Source organism: Cyanistes caeruleus, chromosome 15 (assembly GCF_971803275.1).
Source record: "Cyanistes caeruleus chromosome 15, bCyaCae1.hap1.1, whole genome shotgun sequence".
In the NCBI taxonomy this organism is placed as follows: Eukaryota; Metazoa; Chordata; class Aves; order Passeriformes; family Paridae; genus Cyanistes; species Cyanistes caeruleus.
The window spans coordinates 2,110,783-2,133,502 of record NC_141715.1 but is presented as its reverse complement, the minus strand read 5'-3'; the positions used below and the strand labels follow the sequence as shown (position 1 = coordinate 2,133,502).

The 22,720-nt window shown below is 55.2% G+C and overlaps 1 protein-coding gene across 6 annotated transcripts in view; it reads right to left on the bottom strand.

The window, feature by feature from the left end:
- Positions 1 to 142: 142 nt before the first annotated feature.
- SH3PXD2B (SH3 and PX domains 2B) overlaps positions 143 to 22,720 on the bottom strand; it is a 61,593-nt gene continuing 39,015 nt past the window's right edge. The window contains exons 6-15 of one of the 6 annotated variants that reach the window (XM_086852138.1): positions 19,193 to 19,218; positions 18,819 to 18,854; positions 11,590 to 11,724; positions 10,170 to 10,274; positions 9,458 to 9,541; positions 8,175 to 8,292; positions 6,915 to 7,141; positions 5,660 to 5,709; positions 5,374 to 5,499; positions 153 to 4,561 (exon numbers count right to left, since the gene is read on the bottom strand). In XM_086852138.1, coding sequence (XP_086708264.1) covers positions 3,083 to 4,561; positions 5,374 to 5,499; positions 5,660 to 5,709; positions 6,915 to 7,141; positions 8,175 to 8,292; positions 9,458 to 9,541; positions 10,170 to 10,274; positions 11,590 to 11,724; positions 18,819 to 18,854; positions 19,193 to 19,218 — 2,386 coding nt within the window. In that variant the 3' untranslated portion in view covers positions 153 to 3,082. Of the gene's footprint in view, positions 4,562 to 5,373; positions 5,500 to 5,659; positions 5,710 to 6,914; positions 7,142 to 8,174; positions 8,293 to 9,457; positions 9,542 to 10,169; positions 10,275 to 11,589; positions 11,725 to 18,818; positions 18,855 to 19,192; positions 19,219 to 22,190; positions 22,537 to 22,720 lie in introns of those variants that run through there. The other 5 variants (XM_086852134.1, XM_086852136.1, XM_086852137.1 and 2 more) reach the window with 5 other exon arrangements.

The following is a 22,720-nucleotide window of genomic DNA, read 5'->3' as shown; positions in this document are numbered from 1 at the left end:
CTGAGTGTTCACACAAACCCCTGGCTCGCTCTGGGTGCTGAATGAGCCTCACAATTTATGCCAAAATGTCTTTTTAGGCACTCAGCTGTCTCACTTTACCCCCAGAGCTGAACCCCAGAATTCCACCAGCCATGCACACGGGTTCACCAGGGTGCTTGAAACCAGTCAAGCAGTTTCTTTTTATTTCTTTAAAAAAGAAAACGAAAGGAAAAAAAAAACCAAACAAAAAACAACAAAACAACAACCCCAAACCCAGCAAATTAAAAAAAAAAATAATAAAAATCCATCCCTTAAAGGTGAAGGTATAGACAGGGCATGGACACAGCTACATCTACCTTCTGCTGCCCCCCACCCACCCACAGTAATGGAGATTTATACACATTACAGAATATAGAGACACGTGGACAACCAGAGGGGCTGAGGGAGCCTGCCAGGAGCTGGGCACCGCAGGGTTGATGCCCACCCAGGATGTGCCCAGCCCTGCCTGTCCCCAAATCCCAGCCCCTGGGCCCCTTGGCACCAGCCCTGAGCTCAGGGCTGCTCTGGGAGGTTGGGCTGTGCCTGCTGGGGGCTACATCCGAGTTTGGGGTGCTTTTGGCCACCCTCCTCCTCCTCACCGGGCAGCAGGAGGCACAGGGAGGAGAGGCAGCCTGACTTGGGGCACAGGTGGCTGCAGGACCGGGGGCACAAATCAGATGGGGGACAAAGCCCTGCCAGCCCTGTGGCTCCAGCATCTTCCTCACAGGAGCTTGGCCAGGCCCCTGGGCAGGCAGGAGGGTGGAAAAGGGGGTAAGGCTGCAGGTGTGGGCACCTCCTGAGGGTGATCCCTCCTGGAAGCTCTTTGGGAAGGAGGGAGCGATCCTGTCACGCGCTCAGCGAGCCAAATACAGTACTTGTGTCAGGAAAATGGAGCAGGAGCAGTTCCAAGGCTCAGGCCAGAGGGAAGAGCCCTCACTGAGAGGTGAGGCCACACAAACAGCACAGCCCTGTCTGAGGAGAGCAGAGATGAAAAGGCCATTCAGCAGAGCAAGGACACGGTGCCCGGGCAAAGGACACCCAGCCCTTGCACCCTGTGTCAAGAGTGCAGCTCCAGCCCCTTCCCAGAATCCGTGGGAGCTGGATTTGGCTGTGGAGCAGCTCTGGCTTAACTCATCCTGTCCCCACTCCTTCCCAAAGCAGAAGGGATTGAGTGGAGCCAGGCAGAGCGAAGGCAGCGCTGGCTCAACCCACCCTGCAGCTCTCCCGGGAGCACATCAACACCTCCCGATGTGCCAGCAGGAGCTTTGTTATTGCACTGGCTTGCAAATGCGCTGCTTTTTGCCAGCTCAGGTGAGTCAGCCTGATCAGGGGCTGATGTGCCACCAGAGAAAACCGCAGGTGGGAGGGAGAGGAATCAGCCACACGCCGGGGTGCATGAATTCCCATGGCTAAAAATGAATTTTGGGGCTGCTGGATTTGAGGATGGGCAGGACTTCTCTGTCAGATCAAATACTGCCATCCCCAGAGTGATCCTGGCCAGAGGCACCCCTCTTTTCTTCTGTATGCAGACAGAGGGATCTTCAACTCCACATTCCCAGGGTGGAAAATATGGGACAGAGAAGGAAGTGAGCCTCTGGGGGAGTGGAAAACGCTCCTTCAATCCAGCCAGCCTCAAATGAGAGGGAAAACTGTCATTATTTTCAGCAGCAAAACAATGTGGCTGCATTGCTCACACTTGCAATTAGACCAGAGAGGGCAACAGGGCTTGGCCAACACCAAACCTGACCCTGCCTTGGCAGGGGGGCTGGACTGGATGATCTCCAGAGATCCCTTCCAGCCCCAACAATTCTGTGTCTCTGTGAAACCCACAGACGTGTGGGTTTAAAGCTCTTCTGGAGAGAAATGTGGCCCTGAAGCTGCAAATAGCCAAGGACAGAAAGGAAGAAAGGAGCACTGGGGAACAACAGCACATCCATGCTCATCCTCCTGCTGGGAAAAGCAGCACTGAGGGCAAGGCAGGAATGTCAGCATGGAAAAACCCCAGGCTCTGCTTGCCCAGAAACCCCTCCAAGCCAACCTGGCCCACAGGGTGAAGTGCAAGAACCTGGAGGACAGGCAGGTGGGGTGACAAACAAGGCAGGCAGCCCCTGAGCACCAGACACACCTCAGAACTGGTGGTGATGAGGAGCTGAGCTCCCACATTCTGGATTGCACTTGATAATATCAGCACCAAGGGAAGGACCCCGCTCCCGGCTGCCAGCCCGGGGAGCTCAGTGGGTCGTGGGAAGGGGTGGTCCCCTCCTAGTCCAACAGGGCAGGGCAGTCTGTGTGGGGAGGAGAGCAAAGCATCCCTTTTCCAGGGGTTTTGGGGCTGTTCTGGTCCTCTGTGCCTTGCATAGAATTCCTCAGCTCCGGAAGCAAAACCCCTCTGATGTTTGGTTGCAGTATTGCAGGGGAGAAGCCTGAGAGCTGTCCTGGACCAGCACAGACAGGAGCTGTTAAATGAGGGTGTATTTGTCCTTATTTTTCTTCCACCAGGAGGATGTTGAAGTTAACACTTGTCATTGTAGAGCAGGGAAGGACCAAGGGATGATCCCTGTGCAGGGGGAGCATGGCACAGCCCTTAACCAGAGACAGAGCCACAGGAACCTGTTCTCAGCAATCATTCCTCCTTTTTACCTCGTTCCCCGTGGCTCTGCTCCACCCCTGGACTAAGCACCGTGCCCTGCAACGCTTCACCATGACCCTAAGCTTCAGGGAAAGGCAAATCCTTCTGTGATTTCCTTCATTGGTACCATTCCACCTGGCTGCTGCTGTATTTCTCTCCAATTCACCACACAGGTGGCAGAATATCACTCAAGGTCCATTTCCCCAGCACAGAGAGCCACGGGAGCCAAGGGGAATGAGAGAAGGAGGAGGGTGGGGAGAGGAGGCCGAGCTGCTCCCTCCAGCTGCTGCCCAGGGGCTCCAGCTGGGAGGCGTGGCATCTCAATTATAAGCTTTTCTTTTCAAGCCAGCCTTACAGAAAACTATAAATTAATCTGCTCATTAAATATTCAGGTGAGAGACCAGGGAGCCTCCGGCCGCGCAGGCCGAGGAGCGGCTACGGCTTCTTCCGCAGGTAATTGGAAGGGATCCAGCCCTCCCAGCACGGCCCCCCAGCCAGCACCTTGCAGAACCACCAGCCACTGCTGTTCTTCTCACGAACTTCAAACAAAGTCCCTTCTCTGAAGCTGTTGGTCTCCTCGTCACCTTCAAAATCCGCCACTGCCACGTAGAGAGCTTCCCTGGAGACGTCCGGGCTGGAGCCGGGGGCTGAGCTCCTCTCCTTGGCCTCGCCCCTCTCCACGGGCTTGGAGATGACCTTTGGGTTTATGCTGCTTCTGGCTTTGGCTTCGTCTTGCATGGAGGCGGAGAGGAAGGGCTTGGCTTTGGGAGGGACCAGCATGGGCCTCCCTGGCACTGCAGAGGGCCTGACCTCCGGAGCTTCCCGTGCCGGGGCGCGGGGCTCGGCGGGGACACCTGCAGGAGCCCCCGTCTTCTTGGGAGGGGGTGGCCTGCGAGGTGGCACCACCGGGCGCTGCGGAGGGGCGTCCCTGGCACAGGGGGGGTTTGCTGGGCCCAGGGCAGATTTGGGCAGTGCCTCTCTGGGGGCACCGTCCACCCTGGGCAGGGCTTTGCTGTCGGCGCCCGGCCGCTCCGGGAACCTGCCGCAGGGCTCGGAACAGAGCGTGGCGTTGCTGAAGGAGCTGTCCCCGGCAGCGGGGTCCTGCTCCGAGGGTTTCTCTGGGCACTTGGCAGGTCTCAGCTTGCTGCGCAGGCTGCAAATGTCCAGTCTGTCATCGGCTGGGGGCGGGTCAGTCCGGGGACACGCAGCGGGTTTTGGCCTGATCTGAGGTCTCGACTTCAAGAACGGGTTCTGGGTGATGGGCTCAGGTTTGTCTTCCAAAGGCTCAGCTTTTGGCTTCGCTGGCTTGACAATGGGCCGGAGGTTTGGCTTCTTCACCTCCTTGGCCGACACCTTGTGTCCACATTCCAGTCCCATTTCGTTTTTCAGCTGGAAGTGTTTGCCCTTCTCCGCTTTCAGCTCCGGCTTCTTGCTGTCCTTTGGGGCTGCCGACTGCTTGGGTGGGATCATGGGCAAAATCATGCCTGGGGGCTTGGGGGGAGGTCTCTGCCTCTCCAGTAACTCCCCTTCTGATTTAATGATGGACTCCTTCCTGGGTGGAAGGCTGGGCTTCTCCTCCATGTCACGGTCCGAGATCTCCTCGTAGCCCCCGGCCAGGGACAGGTCCCCGCTGTCAGGAGCCTCCTTCCCCTTCCAGTCCTTGCCCCACCTCCCAGTGCAGTCCATGCCGTTGGGAGGAGCCTCTGGCAGGGGTCGGCAGGGCCCTGTCACCTCCTCGCTGCCCTCGGTGTCCCCGAGCCGCAGCTGCGCCATCTCGTTGGGCAGGGGAGCCAGGAAATTGGGCCTGGAGGCGTTGCTGGTTTTCTTGTATTTATCAATGAAGGTGGCAGGGGCCCAGCCTTCCTTCTCCTCGATCTGGATGTACCACCAGCCGCTCAGGTTCTTCTCAATAACCTGCCGGGGGAAAAGGAGACCTCAGCCAGCCGCTCTGCGCTCGGGGGCTGCGGGAATGATGGCAGGGTGACACAGCTCCAGCCAAAAGCCACAGAATCCCAGGAGTGGCATCCCAAGGGGAGGGACACCTGCTCCTGGCTGCCAGGGAGGGAAGAGGGCTGAGGAAGAGCTGCTGAGCTGTCTCTGTTCCTCCCGGAGCAGGGTGCTGGGAGCTGGTGGTGGCCACGGCGTGGCACTGTTGGAGCAATCAGTCAAGCAGCAGCGATCCCGTGTGCATCCCACACTGCCCAGCCTCCCTGCAGCTCCAGGAGCGGGGCTGGGGCCTGAGAGGGGCTGAGTGGGGCAGCCCTGAAGGAAAAATCCTCTTAGAGAGGTGGAAATCACATCTGCACATGGAGGAAGTAAAACCCCATCTGCAGGAAGGGCTCTGCCAGCAAAGAGGCTATGCCAGGAATTTTGGAAGGGCTTTTAACTTTACACCTGGCCTAACTAAGAGGAAAAAGCCCCATCTCTGACCTCATTTCTGGTGTAGGTTTATTTTCCATTTGCTCAAAGAGAGCACTCACGCTTGGGGGACAGGAGGCCACCAAGAACAGTGTGGGGCCAAAGCCTCTCCAGCTCCCACAGGTTTTTATCCCACTCTGAGAGTCTGCAATGTCACCAGAGACAAAGCCATGCCTGGTCTGCAGCCAGAGCACCATGGGGAGCAGATCTCCCTGGCCTGGAGGGGAGCTCCTGCCCAAAACAGGTCTCAGGGAGCCAGGAGCAGTGCCCTGAAGTGACGATGTGTGCAGGGAAGGTGACAGCCTCACCTCTACTTTCATTCCTGCCTGGAAGCTGATGCCATCAGGGATGGTGGTCTGGAAGTCAGCGATGGTGTAATATTCCTCTTCCACTTGAGGGGGGACGGGAGGCTTAGGCAGGTTCAAACCACGGGGCTGTGAGAGGAAAGCAGGAAAGCCCTCAGTGTGTTTGTACAGCAGGTGTCACCACATCCAGGCATGGGGACAAGACCCCAGGCAGTGAGCAGAGCTCCCTGCAGTGCTCCCCTCCCTCCCCCTGTGCCACTGCTGCCCTCCTGCCCCAGCTGGCACTTACTATGGTGAGGTCTCGGCGAGGAGGTGGCCTCTGCCTCATCTTTGGTGACTCTGTGGAGGAAGAATTCCAGATGCTGTTGAGTTTCTGGCTTTTGAGCACGTGTTCATACAAGACAAACAGAAAGGCAAGGACTAAACCCATCCCAGGGGAAAGGAGCCCCAAGGAGGAGCCCATCAGCCCAGAGCCCATCAGCTCAGAGTCCCGAGTGGCACAGGTCACCCAGGTCTCAAGGGCATCCCAGCTTCCAGGCTCTCCTGGGAAATGCAGCTGAGTGACCACGTGAAATTATTTTTGCATTGCAGGACTGACCCAGAGGACCTGGCCTGCAGAGGGGTTAAGATCACAGAATCCCAGAATCATGGAATTGCCTGGGTTGGAAGGGACCTCAAATCCCACCTGTGTCCCCATCCACGAGCAGGGACACCTCCCACTGTCCCAGGCTGCTCCAACCTGGTCTTGGGGACTTCCAGGGATCCAGGAACAGCCACAACTGCTCTGGGCACCTGTGCCAGGGCCTGCCCACCCTCACAGGGAAGAATTCCTTCCCAGTATCCCATCTAACCCTGCCCTCTGTCAGTTTGAAGCCATTCTCCCTTCTCCTCTCAATCTTTCTGGCAGGCTCCCTTTAGGTGCCCCTCTTTCTGAGAGGAGAACATCTCCAGCTGACCCTGCAGCCTGGGAGGGGATCCCCATCCTATCTGCTGACCCCCAGCAGGTCCCTGTGCCTCCCCAGATCTCGCTGCAGAACCCTGTAAGTCTCTGTCAGCTCACAACCTCTTATTTTGCCGAAAATCTGTGGAGAAGGCTGTGTCTGGAGCCCACCTGGGCTGTGTGGAGCCCACCTGGGCTGTGTGGAGCCCAGCTGGGGCTGTGTGGAGCCCACCTGGGCTGTGTGGAGCCCACGTGGGGCTGTGTGGAGCCCACCTGGGGCTGTGTGGAGCCCACCTGGGCTGTGTGGAGCCCATGTGGGGCTGTGTGGAGCCCACCTGGGATGTGTGGAGCCCACCTGGGGCTGTGTGGAGCCCACCTGGGATGTGTGGAGCCCACCTGGGCTGTGTGGAGCCCACCTGGGCTGTGTGGAGCCCAGCTGAGGCTGTGTGGAGCCCAGCTGGGGCTGTGTGGAGCCCAGCTGGGGCTGTGTGGAGCCCACCTGGAGCTGTGTGGAGCCCATGTGGGGCTGTGTGGAGGCCACCTGGGCTGTGTGGAGCCCAGCTGGGGCTGTCTCTGGAGCCCAGCCGAGGTGCCCAGCACTTACTGCGGCGGATGTCGGCGCTGGGCAGGGGCCGGCTCTCGAGCCTCCCGTCCCTCTGGCCCCCCAGCCCGTCCTTGTCCCTGCTGGCCAGCGCCTGCTGCCGGGAGATGCCATCCAGATCCAGGGCGCTGGAGTGAGCAGAGGAGCCCGGGCCCAGCTTGGGAGGGAACACATCTCCATTTCCCTTCCTGAGGTAGGAGGCAGGGGCCCAGCCCTCCTGGCCCTGGTACCTGTGGGGGTGAGGACAGCAGGGTCACTGCAGTGTCACACAGCAGGGACATGAGCCCAGAGCTCAGCACACACCTTGGCAGAGCAGGGCAGCAGGAGCTTGCCAGCCTCTCCAGGAGAGCTCCCTCCTGACTGCTGCTCCCACACAAGCTGCCCCCAGCCAGGGCCAAGGGCTGGGAATGCTCTGAAGCCCAGCTTTCACCTCAGCAAAGGCACCAGCTCAGGAATGAAGAGCTCTGGCAGGGAAAGCAGAGGGGAAGAACCAGAGGGCTGCTGCTGGGATTGATGTACCCGGTCTTGGAGCACAAGCCCTCTCCCTGCTGGCAGCCTGGATGCTTTCCCTGCTCTAAATCTGTTTAGGACAGAAACCAGCCCCATGAGCTGATTGAAAAACCACATCCACAGCGCCCCTGCCATGCCAGAGACCCTCCCTGCTGGCTGGGCCGCAGCCACCTCGTTCAGATGGCACCAACTCCTGAGCTTGTAATTGCTTTTCGAGCTCCTGTGGCAGCTCTCCTGTGCTTCAAACGTCAATGGATGTGTTTCTGGGGCTGTGCTGCTGCCAAGAGCACAGGTTCAGAGTAAGGTTAAGAAAATTGCAGCGTCTGCTCCCACCCTGAGCAAGCCTGGCTGTTTGCTCGACCACAAGGAAGAGAAGATGAGCGTCCAGCAGGAAACAACCCTCAGCTCGGGATGGGCTGGAGCCTCTGGCACACAGCAGAGCTGGCCCAGACCTGGCCATTCCCTGCAGGAGCCTCTGAGCAGAGCCAGGGGGTCCAGCCTGCCCTGGGACATTCGTGGGTTTTCCCACCAGCAGGATGTGACACCCCACTAAAGCTCCCACCCCTTGGGCACTGCTGGAGGACACAGCCACCTCCCAGAACAGGAAATCGGGGCATTTCCAAGATTTTCAACCAAAGCCGTGCTTGAACATCAAATCTGTCAGGATGGAGAGAAAGGAGCCCTGGTACTCTGCCCTCCCCAGCTCACAGACTTGCCTCAGGGCTGGACATCCCCCAGCCCCAGCTGCAGTACCTGATTTTCCACCAGCCCTCCAGGTTCTTCTGGATCACCACCACCACAGCCCCTTTGTCCAGGTTCATTTCATCCTGGTCTCTTGCAGTGTAGGGGTAAATAACCGTGTACTTCTCCTCTGTTGGAAAGAAAGCACAGTTTCACAGAGGAACTGTTTGATGGGAACCTGGCCACAGCTGAAAAATGGCTTTATACAAATGATAATTCTTGTCATTTAGGTGCAAACACACAGAGATGCACGACCATTCGAAGGGAAATGACAGTGAAATGTATTTGGAAATGTAAACTTTGGAGAGCCACTCTGGCCCAAGGAGGCCTCTGAAACAGTTCCTCCTCACCCTTAGGAATAAAGACTTTTCACAGCTCGTCATGGCAGCTCTTCCATGCATCCATTTCAGTTCAAATTTCATTCTCAGAGGCTTTAAAGACAAACTGCCCTCTGTAAGGGGAGAGGAATCCCACAGGCATGAGGGGGAGCCCCATGCACACAGAGGTGCCCTCAGAGGGCTCTGGAGCAGCAGATCTGCAGGAGCTTCACCATTTAACTCCCAGGACATTGGTCAAAGCCATGTGGGGAGCCTGGAGAAGAGCCTGACGTCCTGTCCACCAGGACAAGGGATGTTAAGCAGGGATGTGGATGTTCTTCCCTTCAGGGGGAAGGAGAAACGTCCTAAAAGCCATGCAGACATGTCAGACAAATGGGTCCATCCATCCTCCCCTCTCCCTCAGCTTCCTCTCTGGAAAAAACACAGGGAAATAACTGCCTGGGCTTAAGCAGTGCCACAGCAGGGTGAAGGTCATTTGGGGAAAAATCTGCCTCCAAAATCCACCTTTCTGGACATTTCTGTAGCCCCACCACCCCTATATCCCCCATCCAGGGTTTCCTGATTTGTCTTCTGGGAGTGGCACGGCTCTGGAAGGCTTTGATTTCCCTTCCAGCACAGAATGTCCTGCCACATCCAGCACGACCAAGGTGGCTCTTTTGCTCCTGACCCCACCTTGAGGCACCAGCCCCAGCACTCATGGTTACTCCAGGAACTAAGGCAGCAGTGGCAGGAATTCTGCCCCTGTGTGCTGGGGAAAAGCAGGAGCTGCAGTTTCTGAGCCTGAAACAAACCACGAGAAGGAGCAGCTGAGAGAGGAGAGGGATGTGCATGTGAGGGGGCTCAGGGAAGGCTGAGGAGCAGGGGTGGCACGCTCTGACACATGCACAGCAAACCAACATGCACACAAGGCTCCAAGCACAACACAGGGGCAGCCAAGAAAGTCTCTGTGCGCTCCACCTTGACCCCATCCACCGGTGTACAAGTCCCCAAGAGTCCGGCGGCGGCCAAGGTGCCTGGGCAGAGACCAGTATCTCCATGGCACTGGGAACAGCACGGTGGGGAAGCAGGAAAAGGACAAGAGAGGGCGTAAGGAGGTGGCACTTCAGGCCCAGGAGGAGACAGGGCTGACACAGAGACTCTGCTCACCTGGAGCCCTCCCCAGGCTGAGCCCCCCTCCACCTCCAGCTGCCCAGATGAGGGGCTGAGCCAGCCACTGCTCTGCTCTGGGCACAGAGTCACTGGGAAGGATGTGTTATCCAAGGACACTTGGGATTTGCTCCAAGGACAGGCTGGAACCTTGCTATTCCCACACTGCGTGCTCTTTGTTCTGCACGTGTTGAGGGCACATGCATTGTCCAAGGATCTGGGCTCTGCTCCTCCTCCAGGGCAGGTAAAACAGCTCCCTGGGCTGAAAGGAAGCCCTGGGGTGAGCATTCCTTGGAGGTGGCACCTCTGTGGAGAAGCAGAAAGGCCAGTGGATACACCACCAGTGTCCCCAGTCCTGCTGCAGCACTGGCCAGGCAGGACCATTCCTGAGGTTCCACTCCTTTTCCCAGGTGTTGTTCCTGGGTTTTTCCTCCCCCAGGCTCGTGCCCTGCCCCATTCAGGGAGGGTGATGTGGTGCTTCCAGCACAGGAAGCTGGGGCAGATGCCTCCAGCAGCTCCTTACCTTCTTCAGGCTGCATGGAGAACTCATCCTGGACTCCATCCTGGGCCTCCAGGCAGGTCGCTGGCACCCAGCCCTGCTCCTCCAACGTGCTCACGAACCACCAGCCTGAGGAGAAAACAGCAGGAGGCTCAGCCAAGGGCTCACACCAGCCAAAAACTCCCTCCTTCCCTCCCTCCAAACCAGCCTGGGGGGCTGTGACCCCTTTCTTGCATCTCCACAGGAAGATGAGGTGACCCCAAAGCAACAGAGCTGAGCACAGAACTGCAGCTGAGTGACATCTAAAAGTACAATTCTCTCCCCAGGAAAAGCAGGAGAGGCTCTGAGAGCTGAATGGCTCCAGCCCCTGCATTTGCTTTCGTTTTTTTCTGCCCCTTCATGGTTCATTTTCCCTCAGTGTGGGTCAGCAAGCCTGGGCTAATTAGCAGAGATGAATACCCTGTGTGTGAATCGATAGCCGAGTCCTGCTGCGCTCGCCTTCTTTACTTTTGTGGAAACAGCAAAACTGAAAAGCTCCCAGCAAACGCAGGATTTAAAGCATCAGCTCTCCCAGTGGAAACCCAGCCAGCTCCAGAGAGGCCATGAGCAATTCTGGGCCCCCCCTGTGTGTCCAATCAAAACCAACGCTTGCTGCTCGTTATTAAAAACACAATTTGTGTCTTTAGGGGGGAAAACAAGGACTGAGCATTACCCTCAGAACCCCACCAGTGAATCATTTAGAAAGACAACCAGATTGTCAGGGAGGGAATTGGCTACCTGTATGGGAGGGAAAAGCAGGGCTGACCTTTGATAAATAAATGATTTTCCACAGCTTTTGAGCTGGCTGTGCTAATAGTTTCATCTGCTTCAGGGTTGCTTTTATTTCTCTTGTTCTCAAACAGAGCTGCTGGTGCAACTGATCCTCTGGGGACCAGCTCTCCAGAGTGTTAAAGTCTATTTCCATGGCTTAAGTCCCCCCAACAAGCAGGGAATAAATTCTGCAGAAGCTCCAGAAGCTGGACACGGCTTGGTCCCTTTGCACAGGTTAAGAGCAAGTTTGAGTTTTGAAGCAAGCGAAGAGCTCGGCTGCTGCCCACAGGAATTGTGAGTGCGCCCATGGGGATTTCGTGGCCACCAGTGTCCCCCAACGTCACTTAAACCAGCCTGCCAAACCCAGGGGTGGCTTTTGTCCTCAGGACACATCAGCCAAGGTTCTCAGCACAAAGAAGCACAAAGTAGAGACTGATGAAGGTGGAGGAGGAACGAGGGGAACTCAGCCCTTAGAGAGAGCCCTGAAGCCTCGTCCACACTCACAGACCAAAGCTGCTTCCTCCACACCCCTCCTCAGCTCCGTGGGACACCGGGGGCCTGCTCTGCTGAGGGAAAGCCCTGACAACCCAGCACTGCTCCTGTGCAGCTCCTGTGGAGCCCCAGCTCCCTGTACCTGATTCGTTCTTCTCAATGATATCCACCACCTGGCCCACGCACAGGCTGATCTCCGAGCTCTCCTGCTTCTGGTAGTCGGCCACCACGACATACTGCTCCAGCACCAGGGGCTCAGCCGAGGCACAGTCAGCTCCTGCACGGGGGGGACAAGAACCGACCCGTGTGCCAGGTCAGCAGCGTCCCCAGGGCACGGCCACCGCCACCCAGCAGCTCCAGGACACCCCGGGGACCCCAGCCCGAGATTTGGGCAGAGATCAATCCAGTGGCAGGGTGAGATGGGGACAGCCGGGTGAGACCTTCCACTGCCCAGCACAGCCAGCCAAGCAACCTCCACCAGCACTGCAGCTCCCAGCTGCACCTGTCTGGGGTTTGGGCTGCCCCAAAACACGACCTGCAGCGGGTTCTGCCGGGCTGGACAGCCCCAGCACCCCGGGGGTTTGTAGGGTTTGTGGGGTTTGTGGGGTTTGTAGGGTTTGTAGGGTTTGGGGGGTTTGTAGGGTTTGTGGGGTTTGTGGGGTTTGTAGGGTTTGTGGGGTTTGTGGGGTTTGTGGGGTTTGTGGGGTTTGTAGGGTTTGTAGGGTTTGTAGGGTTTGGGGGGTTTGTAGGGTTTGTGGGGTTTGTAGGGTTTGTAGGGTTTGTGGGGTTTGTGGGGTTTGTAGGGTTTGTGGGGTTTGTGGGGTTTGTGGGGTTTGTGGAGTTTGTAGGGTTTGTAGGGCAGGGCAGCACCCCCTGTGTGCTCAGCCCCTCCGCTCCCTGCCCCGCTCCCCCTGCTGCACATCCCAGATTCCCGGCAAAAATAGGGGGAAATTAAATACCCCGAGGAGGAGCAGAGGGGGCAGAACAGAGAGGGAACGAAGCGTCCCTGTGGCCAGAGGGAGGAGAGCCGGGAGCTGCGGGATCGCCGGGGAACGGAGCTGGACCGGCGGCAGGTGGCACTGCGGGATAACCGGGAGAAGCATGGGATAACCGGGATAACCATGGGATAACCGGGATAACCGAGAGAACCATGGGATAACCGGGACACCGGGAGAACCATGGGATAACCGGGATAACCGGGATAACCATGGGATAACCGGGATAACCGGGACACCGGGAGAACCATGGGATAACCGGGATAACCATGGGATAACCGGGATAACCATGGGATAACCGGGACACCGGGAGAACCATGGGATAACCGGGATAACCATGGGATAACCGGGAGAACCATGGGATAACCGGGACACCGGGAGAACCATGGGATAACCGGGATAACCGGGATAACCATGGGATAACCGGGATAACCATGGGATAACCGGGACACCAGGAGAACTGCGGGATAACCGTGACACCACAAGAACTGTAGGATAACCGGGAGCACTGTAGGATAAGTGGGAGCACTGTAGGATAACTGGGAGCACTGTAGGATAAGTGGGAGCACTGTAGGATAACTGGGAGCACTGTAGGATAACTGGGAGCACTGTAGGATAACTGGGAGCACTGCAGCTCCAGGCCCAAAAAGTGCAACCAGCAGCGAATTGAGGAGAGCAGCCTGGGAGGATGGGACTGCATCACCTGCAGCTGGAATTGCACAATTCACCCCAGGGTGGAAATGGACCAGAACTGATCCAAGGGTGAAACTCCTGAGCCAGGGCCATCCTGGGTGCAGCCACAGCCTGTTGTACCTGGGCTCTCCACACTGGAGCCCTTGCTGGACCCAGAATTGCATTTCCTAGCAGACAGGAGAACTTCTCTGTCTGATTTGAATTTTATAATGAAGGGGGAACAATTCTTCAAGTGTTCTTTTGCTAAGTGGGAAAGATGAGCAGGTGCATTTCATTCAATTTCATTCATTCAATTACTGGTGACTGTGTGTCATTTGAGTCCTGGTAATGGTCACTTGAGGTCATTTGGGATTACTGGAGGTCACTGCAGTCCTGGCTGGGGTCACCTGAGGACATTTGTGGTTACTGGGGTTCATTGGAGTATTTTGAAATTGATCCAGGGCTTACTTGAGGTCATTTGAGGCCCTGACTGGGGTTACTTGAGGTCACTGGAATCTTTTTAAATTGATCTTTTTAATTGATCACTAATGCCCCAGAGATTTGGGAGTTCTCAGCTGGAAGAAAAGGATGGGAGACCTTGGCTGAGAGTAGCCATGGATCATCTACAAGGATTCCTGGGCTAATAGGAACTTTATTCTCTATATTTACTTGCCACACCTGGGTGGAAAAGTCAGGAGTGGGGTGCTTCAAATATTCCAGGTTGTTTAAAACCAGGGTTTGTAAAGACAAATCGAGAGATAAGAGGAGGGACTGAGAGGAAAGATGTGTGCTAATGCCTGTACAAACAATTGGGTGGGTGAAGGGATGGGTGTTAATGTCTTTGAGGTGAGGTTTAATGTCTCTGCTGACTTTGGGGCAGCAGGTTTGTTGCAGAGCCCACAGAGTTTGGCTCCTCAAACAGCCAAGGGGCTGCACAAGGCTGAACTGCTGAGTAAAATGTCAGGTTCAAGGGGGGATATGGGGAAAGGAAGAGGGCAGCGTGGATGGGAGTTTAAAAAGGAAGCTGCATCCTCAAAAACCTTGAGAGGGAAAAAGCCGCAGGGATGTGCCCCAATGGACTCTCTCCCTTGAGTCAAATCAAGTTCCACTGCTTTGGACATAAACCTCTGGTGTTTGTGGATTTTCCTGAGCTCTGGCTTCCAACCCAACACTGCCACTGCCAGGGAAGACACTGTTACATTATTCCAGTCTCCCCCAGTGTGGCAGGGTTTAATTAATACTTGAAAAGTGCTTTGGAAAGAGGAGAGTGTTCATTAGTGCAGCACAAGCCATACAAAATAATCCCACACCTGATTGCAGGTGTTGAGGTTGTGGGGCCTGTGCTTTGCTCTGAGTCTCAAATTTTGGCAGGGCAGAAACCACATCTGGGCCAGGCACAGGAGAAATGCAGGACAATCCCCTCCCAGGCTCCAAAATTCCACAGAGAGAGGAGGTTCCTGCTGGGTGAAATGGAGCAAAGAAATTCAGGCTGGTAGCAGGAAGGGGTTTCCATGGCAAACACACCTGCACCAGGTGCTCCCCAGTCACATCAGAGGATGTGTGAGAGGAGTCTCAGCCTCCCAACAGATCTTTCCTATGGAACAACCTATTCCAGGCCATGGGAAACCCAAGGTGCCACGCTTATCCTGAAGGACAAGATCTAGCAGGTCCTCAGGATTCCTGGGGTGTTCTGCTGCCTCCTGACAAGGTCACAACTTCTCCCAACTGCTTCTGAGAATGCCAGACCACAACCAAGACTTAACTGAGCCATGTGTCTGCAGGGCAGTGTTATTTAAAGGAAAAGGAAGGAAATTGTCTGTGTCCATCTGCTATAAACTCTGCAGAGCTCCAGGTGAGCTGGCCAAGTGCAGAGGATTTGTTCCTGCTCCTCAAAGCTTCCTCCACACCAAAACCCAGAGGTGGGGCAGCAGACAGAGTTAAAAATAGCCCTCCAAAGTGAATGGTGGATGCTGGGACTATCTGTTCTAGCAGCTCAATTAAAGGTTTGTGCTTGACCCAAGGATGTACCCAGCCCCTGAGAGAAGAATAACAACTGTAGGCAGAGGTAAGTACTCCCCTTTCTGCCTCCCTGGCTGTAATTACACCGTGCCTCTGAGGCTATTTGTAGCGTCAGCAGCCGATTGTGGATCCTCCAATGTACCCATTAAACCAGCAGGAGAAACTGAGCTTGGAGGAAGAGGTAGGCGTTAATTGTGGGAGCATCTTCACCTGGCCTCATCATCCTCAGCCACCAAAACACAGCCTGGAGCAGCATCCTGGGCACGGCCAGCCTTGGGCTCCTGGAAATAGCCGTGGTGGGAGCTGGGAGCCAGCAGCAGAGCTCTGGGGAGGGGAGCAGGAGTTTGTCCCACAGGAGAGGGGGTCTGCAGCCAGCTCAGGCAGGAGCACAGACTGTGCATCCTCAGCTGGGCCAGTGACACAAATGGAAAAGGGGAATCCATCGAGTCATGGGAGCACTGAGCAGAACTGCTGCTCGCCCTGGATGCAGGAGAGACACTCAGCACACCCCAGAGCCCAGCCTGGCGCTGCTCACAGCACTGACCTCGCTCTCAGCCAGCCCAAAAATCCCTGCAGGGTTTGTTTGGCCAGAAACTTGGCCTTTCACCCAAGGGTTGACAGGTACAAACTCAGGAAATGGATATGGGGTTGCTTGTGATGTTTCCACATTTCCAGCTTCTGCCTTTGCAAGTGCCCAAAGTGAGGAAGTTCTGACAGAGCCGGGACGTTGGTGCTCCCAGAGGGGAACAGAGCTCAGCACTGGGTTGGGGCACAGGTGAGAGGAATGAGGGATTTGTGTTTACAAATGAGCTGTGGGGCTGCTGGTAAATCAAACCAGCACTGAGAGATAAAAGAAATAATGGGAAGGATTCCACTGACTGATGAATGGAAAAAAAGATATTTGCCTTTTCAAACTAACTGCAGGTTTGCTGGTAAATGAAATTGGATATTGAAAGATGAGAGAGACAATGGGGGAAACACCATAAATTCCATAAGAATTAAAAATTAAGAGGGAGGGTTCTACATTAGAGGGGAATCTCAGGTGTCAGGCATTCTGGGGAGTCTGTGCCTCTCAAGTACCTCAGGCAGTGGGGAAAGAGAGAGGGACATGGCCGGGAAATTGGGATAAAAAGGAGATAAAAATTGGAGAGACCCCAGGGGAATGGCCCATGGCCTCTCCCTTTATTGGAATAAAGTTACAGGACTCCTCTGTCTCCTCTTTGGACATAAACCCCTGGTGTTTGTGGATTCATTTCCCTGACACAGGTCTTTGGGTGTGAAGCCTATTGTACACTCCAGCCTTTGCCTAATGCATCTCCCAGAAATGTCATTCTTTGGATAAAGTCCCTTCCTGCTCTGCCTGCATGGATCAGATCCAGAGTTCTCAGGAGAGCCCCTCTTCTTCCAGACCTGAGGAGTTTGGGATGATCAGAACTCCAAGGGGAACCTTCCTCCTGCTCTCACGTGAAATGGGCACTGCATGCTGAGCTGAATTCTTTGCAAACCCCCTCATCTCTCCAGGGATTCTCCCAGGATTTGGAAAACAGCCACATGGAAATGCCATTCCCCAGTGGGGTTTCAGAGAGATCCCTGCTGGCTGCTGTGTTTTCCCTGCCTCTCCTCTTTGGGGTCTCTCTGCCACTGCAGGGACATCCCACAGCAAAAGGGACGTGGGCACACGAGAAAGCAGCTAAAACTGAACTGGCAAAGGGGCATTTGAGGTCTCTGCCAGCCTCTTTGGGCAGCTCCACCCAAATATAAACTCTGGAGGCAGTTTCTGGTTGGTTTGCACGAACCCGTGGCTCTCCATCTGTGCTTTCTGTGGAACTGTGACAGGCAGAGGGAGCAGAAACGCTCAGAACAGTCTCAGGGACTGATGGGATGACTACTTTTAGACATACCTAAATCAGTGGCCAAGGCAGAGCCCCAAAGTCTGGGGAATAATCCCACCCCTGCAAGCTGCAGGCTGTGCAGAGCCCACGCCTCAGGCAGGTGGGATTACAAATGCTGGTAAAAAAAGCTAAGCAAAGAAAGCAGATTTTATTTCCAGTGCTCACACACACACTGGGCCCTCCTCAAAACTCCAAATATCATCTGAGTCTCGTGGTCACCACAGGGCAGCACTTTAACCCACTCTGCATGCCAGTGTTTGCTCAAATCCCATTTCCAAACCCGGCTTGCTGCTGCCAGCACCTCAGAGCTCTTTCCAACACTACTCAGGAGCACTTCACCCCCTCTCTGGCAATTGGGAAACTGCTGTCTGGAAAATCCTCGTGATTTTGGTCTGTTAGCAGCTGTTGGGTGACCCCTCCTCAGGGACATCCTGGATTGAAGGAGTATTTTTTTATGCTTTGCTGCACATTTGCTACCTCAAAGCAGGCCTGGCTTGAGGACCCAGTGAAGCATGAGGGATTTCCTCAAGGTACAGAAGGAGCTGGGGTGACAGCAGCTGAACCAAATTCAGTTTCTGCTGCTAGGAAATGCCAGACAGTGAGATGAACCTCTGAACACGTCTGGCACGAGGTATCAACCCTGTGTAATGTTACTGAGAGCAAGCACCTTTCCCTGGTGGCTGCTGCCAGGGGCAGAACAGCACATCCTGCCCTGCCAGAGCAGGCTCTGCCTTGGATGTTATCCAAACTCTTCCTTCTCAGAGGAGAACTGCTGCTTCTCCAGCAGGCAGCATGCTTAAATTGAATTTTGCTCTCACTGAACTGAGTTATGCAGCAGAAATTTTCCTCCTCCTCAATCCTGGAGAGGCTTTCCCTTCTCTTGTCCCCAGTGCTTCAGCACAGAGCCAGGCTGTGCTTGCAAAGGGCTCATCAGAGCTTTGAAATGCCCATCCCAAAGTCCTGCTTGGACAGAGAGCAGCCAGAGATTGAGCAGGAAATGCTGTCCAAAGGTTTTTAACCATCCTGGTAAATCCCTGAGAGTCCCACAGGAGAGCTCTCAGCCCCTGAGAACGGATCAGAACATCAGACAACTGGGTGACCATCAGCTCCTGAGGGAGGGGTGACCTGCAGCTCCACTGGGAAAGTGGAATCAGGCTTTGAGCCCCTCCTGTGCCTCTCCTCCCTCCTGCAAGAGGAACCCCTCACCTACAAGCGAGTTTGCTCACACAGGTGATGGCAGTGCCAGTTCTCCAGCCAAAATCCTTTCCACCCTGGTTTCAGCAGAATTTCCATGCAGCCAAAGCTCAGACCTTGCCTCCCCAAGATGCTCACGCTGGTTTTATACCTTCTGCAGGAGCTGAAAGATGCCTCCTTAACCCATGGATCAAAGGCTCTTCCACTCCTCTCTCCTGCTCTTTTTGGGAATCTCAATAAGCCTAAACCACACCAACAAGGGGGTCTTTCAGAGATGTTCCCCTCTCTTGAGGAGCCTGGGTAGAGCATCCCAGAGCCCACCACCTTCCCCAAGGCTCCCAGCTGGTGCCAGGGTGAAGGAGATCTGTCCTTCAGCCCCAAACTGCCCCCCAGGCAGCTCCTGAAATTCTGCAGACCTTCAGCAGGACCTGGGCCACGTCCCCCTGCACCTGGAGCTGCACCGAGAGCCAAGCCCCAGCCCCTGTGCCACCACCAGCCACCACAGAAAGCCACCAGGGACGTGACAGCTCCCCCCAGCTGAGCAGGCGTCCCCCCAGAGAGAGGCAGAGCAGAGCGAGGGCAGGAGCAGCTGTTAGTACCTCTCTGCAGGAAAGAGGCTGTTCTCTGGATAATCCCTGATGGGAACAAAAGGATGGGAGACAAGGCATGAGGCAGGGAGGGGATGGAGAGGGGGTTACAGCACCTCGAGGAGTGAAGGGGGAGGCCAGGGCAGTGCTGAGAGCTGAGGGTATCTGACCCACCTTGGGCAGCACCACAGAGGCTCAGGGGATATGGGATGGGGGCCTGGAGGCTGAAGTGGGATCCCAGAAGGTGGAGGGGGTCACTGTGCTGGGGAGCCCCACAGGGGAGCAGAGCAGGGGCTGGGGTGCCCTGGGGACCCCACAGCAGGAGAACTCAGCTGTGGGTGGAAGGAGGAGTTGGTGTGAGCAGCAGAGAGGAAAGGAGTCCTTACCAGACCTCTTCTTTCCAATGGGCTCCCTGAAAAAGAGAAGGAAGTGTCAGCACAGCAAGGGGACAATTGGGGTGACAAACCCGCCCAGGAATGCACAGCAGTGGGGCCACTGACCTCCCTCAACCAGCTCATGTCTCCATGGGCATCACCCACCCTGCAAACAGCCCCTGACCCACTCCTTTCATTTAGAAATGTAATGTTTTGTCCTTCCCTCGGTGGGCTTGGGTGCTGGCCTGGCCTTACAACTCCCCCCGAGCCACCTGGAAGCAGCCCAGGCACTCAGCCAGGGAAGTACAAACACAATTAAATAAAATGCAGCCACGATGGAGTGCAAACAAACAGGGCATTGTTACAGAAACTGGAGCCTGCTGAGTTCAGAGAGCACAGACTGTGCAAAGACCTCAACACCACGGCCCAGGGACAGAGACCAGCAGAGGAACCTACAGGACAGAGCATCCCAAAGATTCCTCCACAGAGGCAGCGTTGCAGAGCTAAATCAGAGTTAATTAACAAGCCCCATTAAAATCCCCCCAGTTCAGAGGTATGACAGGGAAGGGAGGCAAAGCTGGAGATCAGCAGGTGGGAATGGTCCCCTTGTGCTGATGGGAGATGGTGTTTTCCCCCTGCCTTCTGCTAAACCCATCACTGGAACTCATCCCCTGCTGAGGGAGGGGGCAAGGAAGGAGCTGCAATTTCACTTTGCTGCCGGGATCTTCCTGGCAGGGACACAAAGAGCTGCAGGTCTGAGGAGCAGCAGCCCCAGCCCAAGCTCCTCAGAGGGGACAGGAGCTCAGACAAGACAGGAAACAGCAGCAAACTCCCGGCAGCATCTCCTCCTCCTCCTCCTCGGATCCCTGTGGAGCAGAGAAGGGCAGCAGCAGAGCTCACGTGCACAGTTCCCTGGAAACTCATGGCTCCAGCAGAAGAGAATGAAAAATCACTCTGCCTTGCCCTGTAAATCTCATTTAGCTCCAGCCCCCCCAGCAGTAACCCCCACAGTTACAAGGCACCGAGGCAGAGCTGTGACAAGGGGACACCAACCAGCCCCACGGGACTGGAAAAACCCAGGAATGCTTCTCCAGCTGCTTCCCAGAACTCTGAAGGGTGGCTGTGTGGCTGGAGCCTCACTTAAAGCTCTGAGCCAACACCACAGTCTCAGTGGGCTCAGCTCAGTGTCCTTCAGGAACCTCATAATCCCCTGGAAGGAAACTCTGACACATGGAGAACTCTTAGCACGTTCAATGATCTCCATGCCACGGGGTTTTTTTAGGAAAAGAGAGTCAGGTTTCTCAAACATCCTTTCTAGACAGCATCCCCATGGATCCAGGGGTGGGAAGGAGTGAGATGGGGAGCACAGGGGTTCAGCTAAGTGAGCAGACTGGGAGGTGAATTAAAAACTAAGAGGCTGCTTTTCAACAGCTTGTAAGACAACTGCTAAACTACTGACTGCAGGATGCTGGGGACACTGAAATTCTTCATGGACTTACAGGGTCATAATTCAGGCAGGAAATGTTAATTAAAAGTCATTCATTATAAACCCAGGTCTAAAAGAAGAGTTGTTACGTGCTGGCTTGAGTTTATAAACTCTTTCCTAAGGCACATTTGGTGGCTGCTGGGCCAGGCAGGTCCCAGGGCTGCAGGGAGGTGGCCCTGAGGTTGTCACACAGAAAAACCCACCTTGCAGTGGGACTCACAGGAGAAAAGTGCCCCCAAATGTGGCTTTGGGGACCTCAGCACTGGCCCTGCTGCCACAGCCAGCTCATGAATAGGTGAAGGACTGGAGCACCAACACAAGGAAAAAAACTGCAGCTGCTGCAAACCCACACAGGAGCCACATCAAATGGGACGGATCTGAGGTCAGCGTTCCAAGAAAACATCTCCCTCATATAAAATAAAAAAACCCTTCTCTTGTAAAAGAAAATAAATCCTGCTGTAATACAGTAATGCCACCAAAATAGCTGTCAGGAGGGGGTTCATCTCCAAAGCATTCAGCAAGCTTGGAGATGTTTGCAAAATTTATGGAGGCGGGGAATGGGGTACAAGAGAGCCCTTGTTTGGGAGAAGTGATGTTTAGCAAATGCTCCAGCAGCACTGAAAGGAGCCCCTGTCCCCACACTCCAGGGACACTGCAGAGTCAGCCAAGCTGAGCCCTCAGGCTCAGAACCTGCCCTGGCAGCTCAGAAAACCCAGTGCTCTGTCCAGGGACCTGGCACAAAGCAGGTTTCTGCAGAAATTGGGTATTTCTGTCTGCTGTCATCCAGGAAAGCTGGCTCTCGGCACAAGGGGAAGGAGGAGGCTGTCTTGGAGCTGGGATCCAGCCTCAACTCCTGCTGAATGTGCACGTGGGCACCAGGAGAAATGCAAAACAACTTTGTGTACAAGCTGTGAGAGCAGAACACGACCCTAAAGCTACAGGCCAGCAAGAATCCTTATCCAAACCAACATCCACCAACTCGTGGGTCTCTGGCTCACCAGCAGAAGCTCCAGGAGAGGCTTCCTGCAGCCCCTCCATCCTAGAACAGGGACAGAGTTCAAAGCAACAACTTTTATAAGTGTCTTATGCATGATGGGCTGCTCAGCTGCTGAAAAAACCCAGTGCAAGATGCTTTTCCTTGAAGAGGTTTTTCATGGCCAGGGATACATCCCATCCCCAGCCTCTGGGAACAGCACATTCCCCACCACATCCCACTTGTAACTGTGGGCAGTGAATAAATAACTACTTGGTCATATTAATGACTTGATAGTTGTTAATATTAATAATTTATTAATAACTACTGGGGCCTTGCTTCTCTACAGAGTTAACCTGGGCTCCCTCATGTCCCACAGCCGAAATTCAGCTGGAGGAGAGAGCAGCTGAATGCTTTGACTCAGCAGTGGCTCCATGCCCAGCCCTTCAGCCTTCCCCAGCCTTCCCCAGCACCTCTGCTGTGGTTAAAAACAGCTCTGAACTGCAGAAGTGGGGTGGGAGGTGAGGGGGGTGCACACAGCAACCTCCCACCTCAGCATCCTGTGCTGGTCAGACCTGCTGGGAGACGTGGGGAGCAGGAATTTGATGACTTCTCTTCTTTGAAGCTGCAGGGCTTCCATCCAACACTGAGGAGAAAAATCCCACATCCCCCAGATTGCTAACTTTCCAGAGATCTCTTTTTCCATAACCATTTCTCTTCTCCTTCCCTCAGTGCTCTTCACAAATTCCCCTGGATTCAGCCTCATTCTGACCCATGCTGGGCAGCTCTGTGAGTTGGAAGCAGTGGAGTAATTCCAGTCCAGAGCTTGCTGGACAGGGATCCACATCACAAAGGCCACCAGTTGTCCCTGGCAGCAGAAACCCTGCCACCTCCCTCTGCTCTCCTGCTTGATGTGGTCTCTCCAGGCAGGAGGACGCAGCAAAGTTGGGGATGAGGAAGGAGGGGATGGAGAGAGGGCTTCACCTCCCTGTTCCACCCACCAAGTGCTGGAGAATCCTGTCTCGACTCCACTCCTGGCTGTGATATCCTGCCCAGCTGGGAGCAGTGGTGGAAGGAGGAG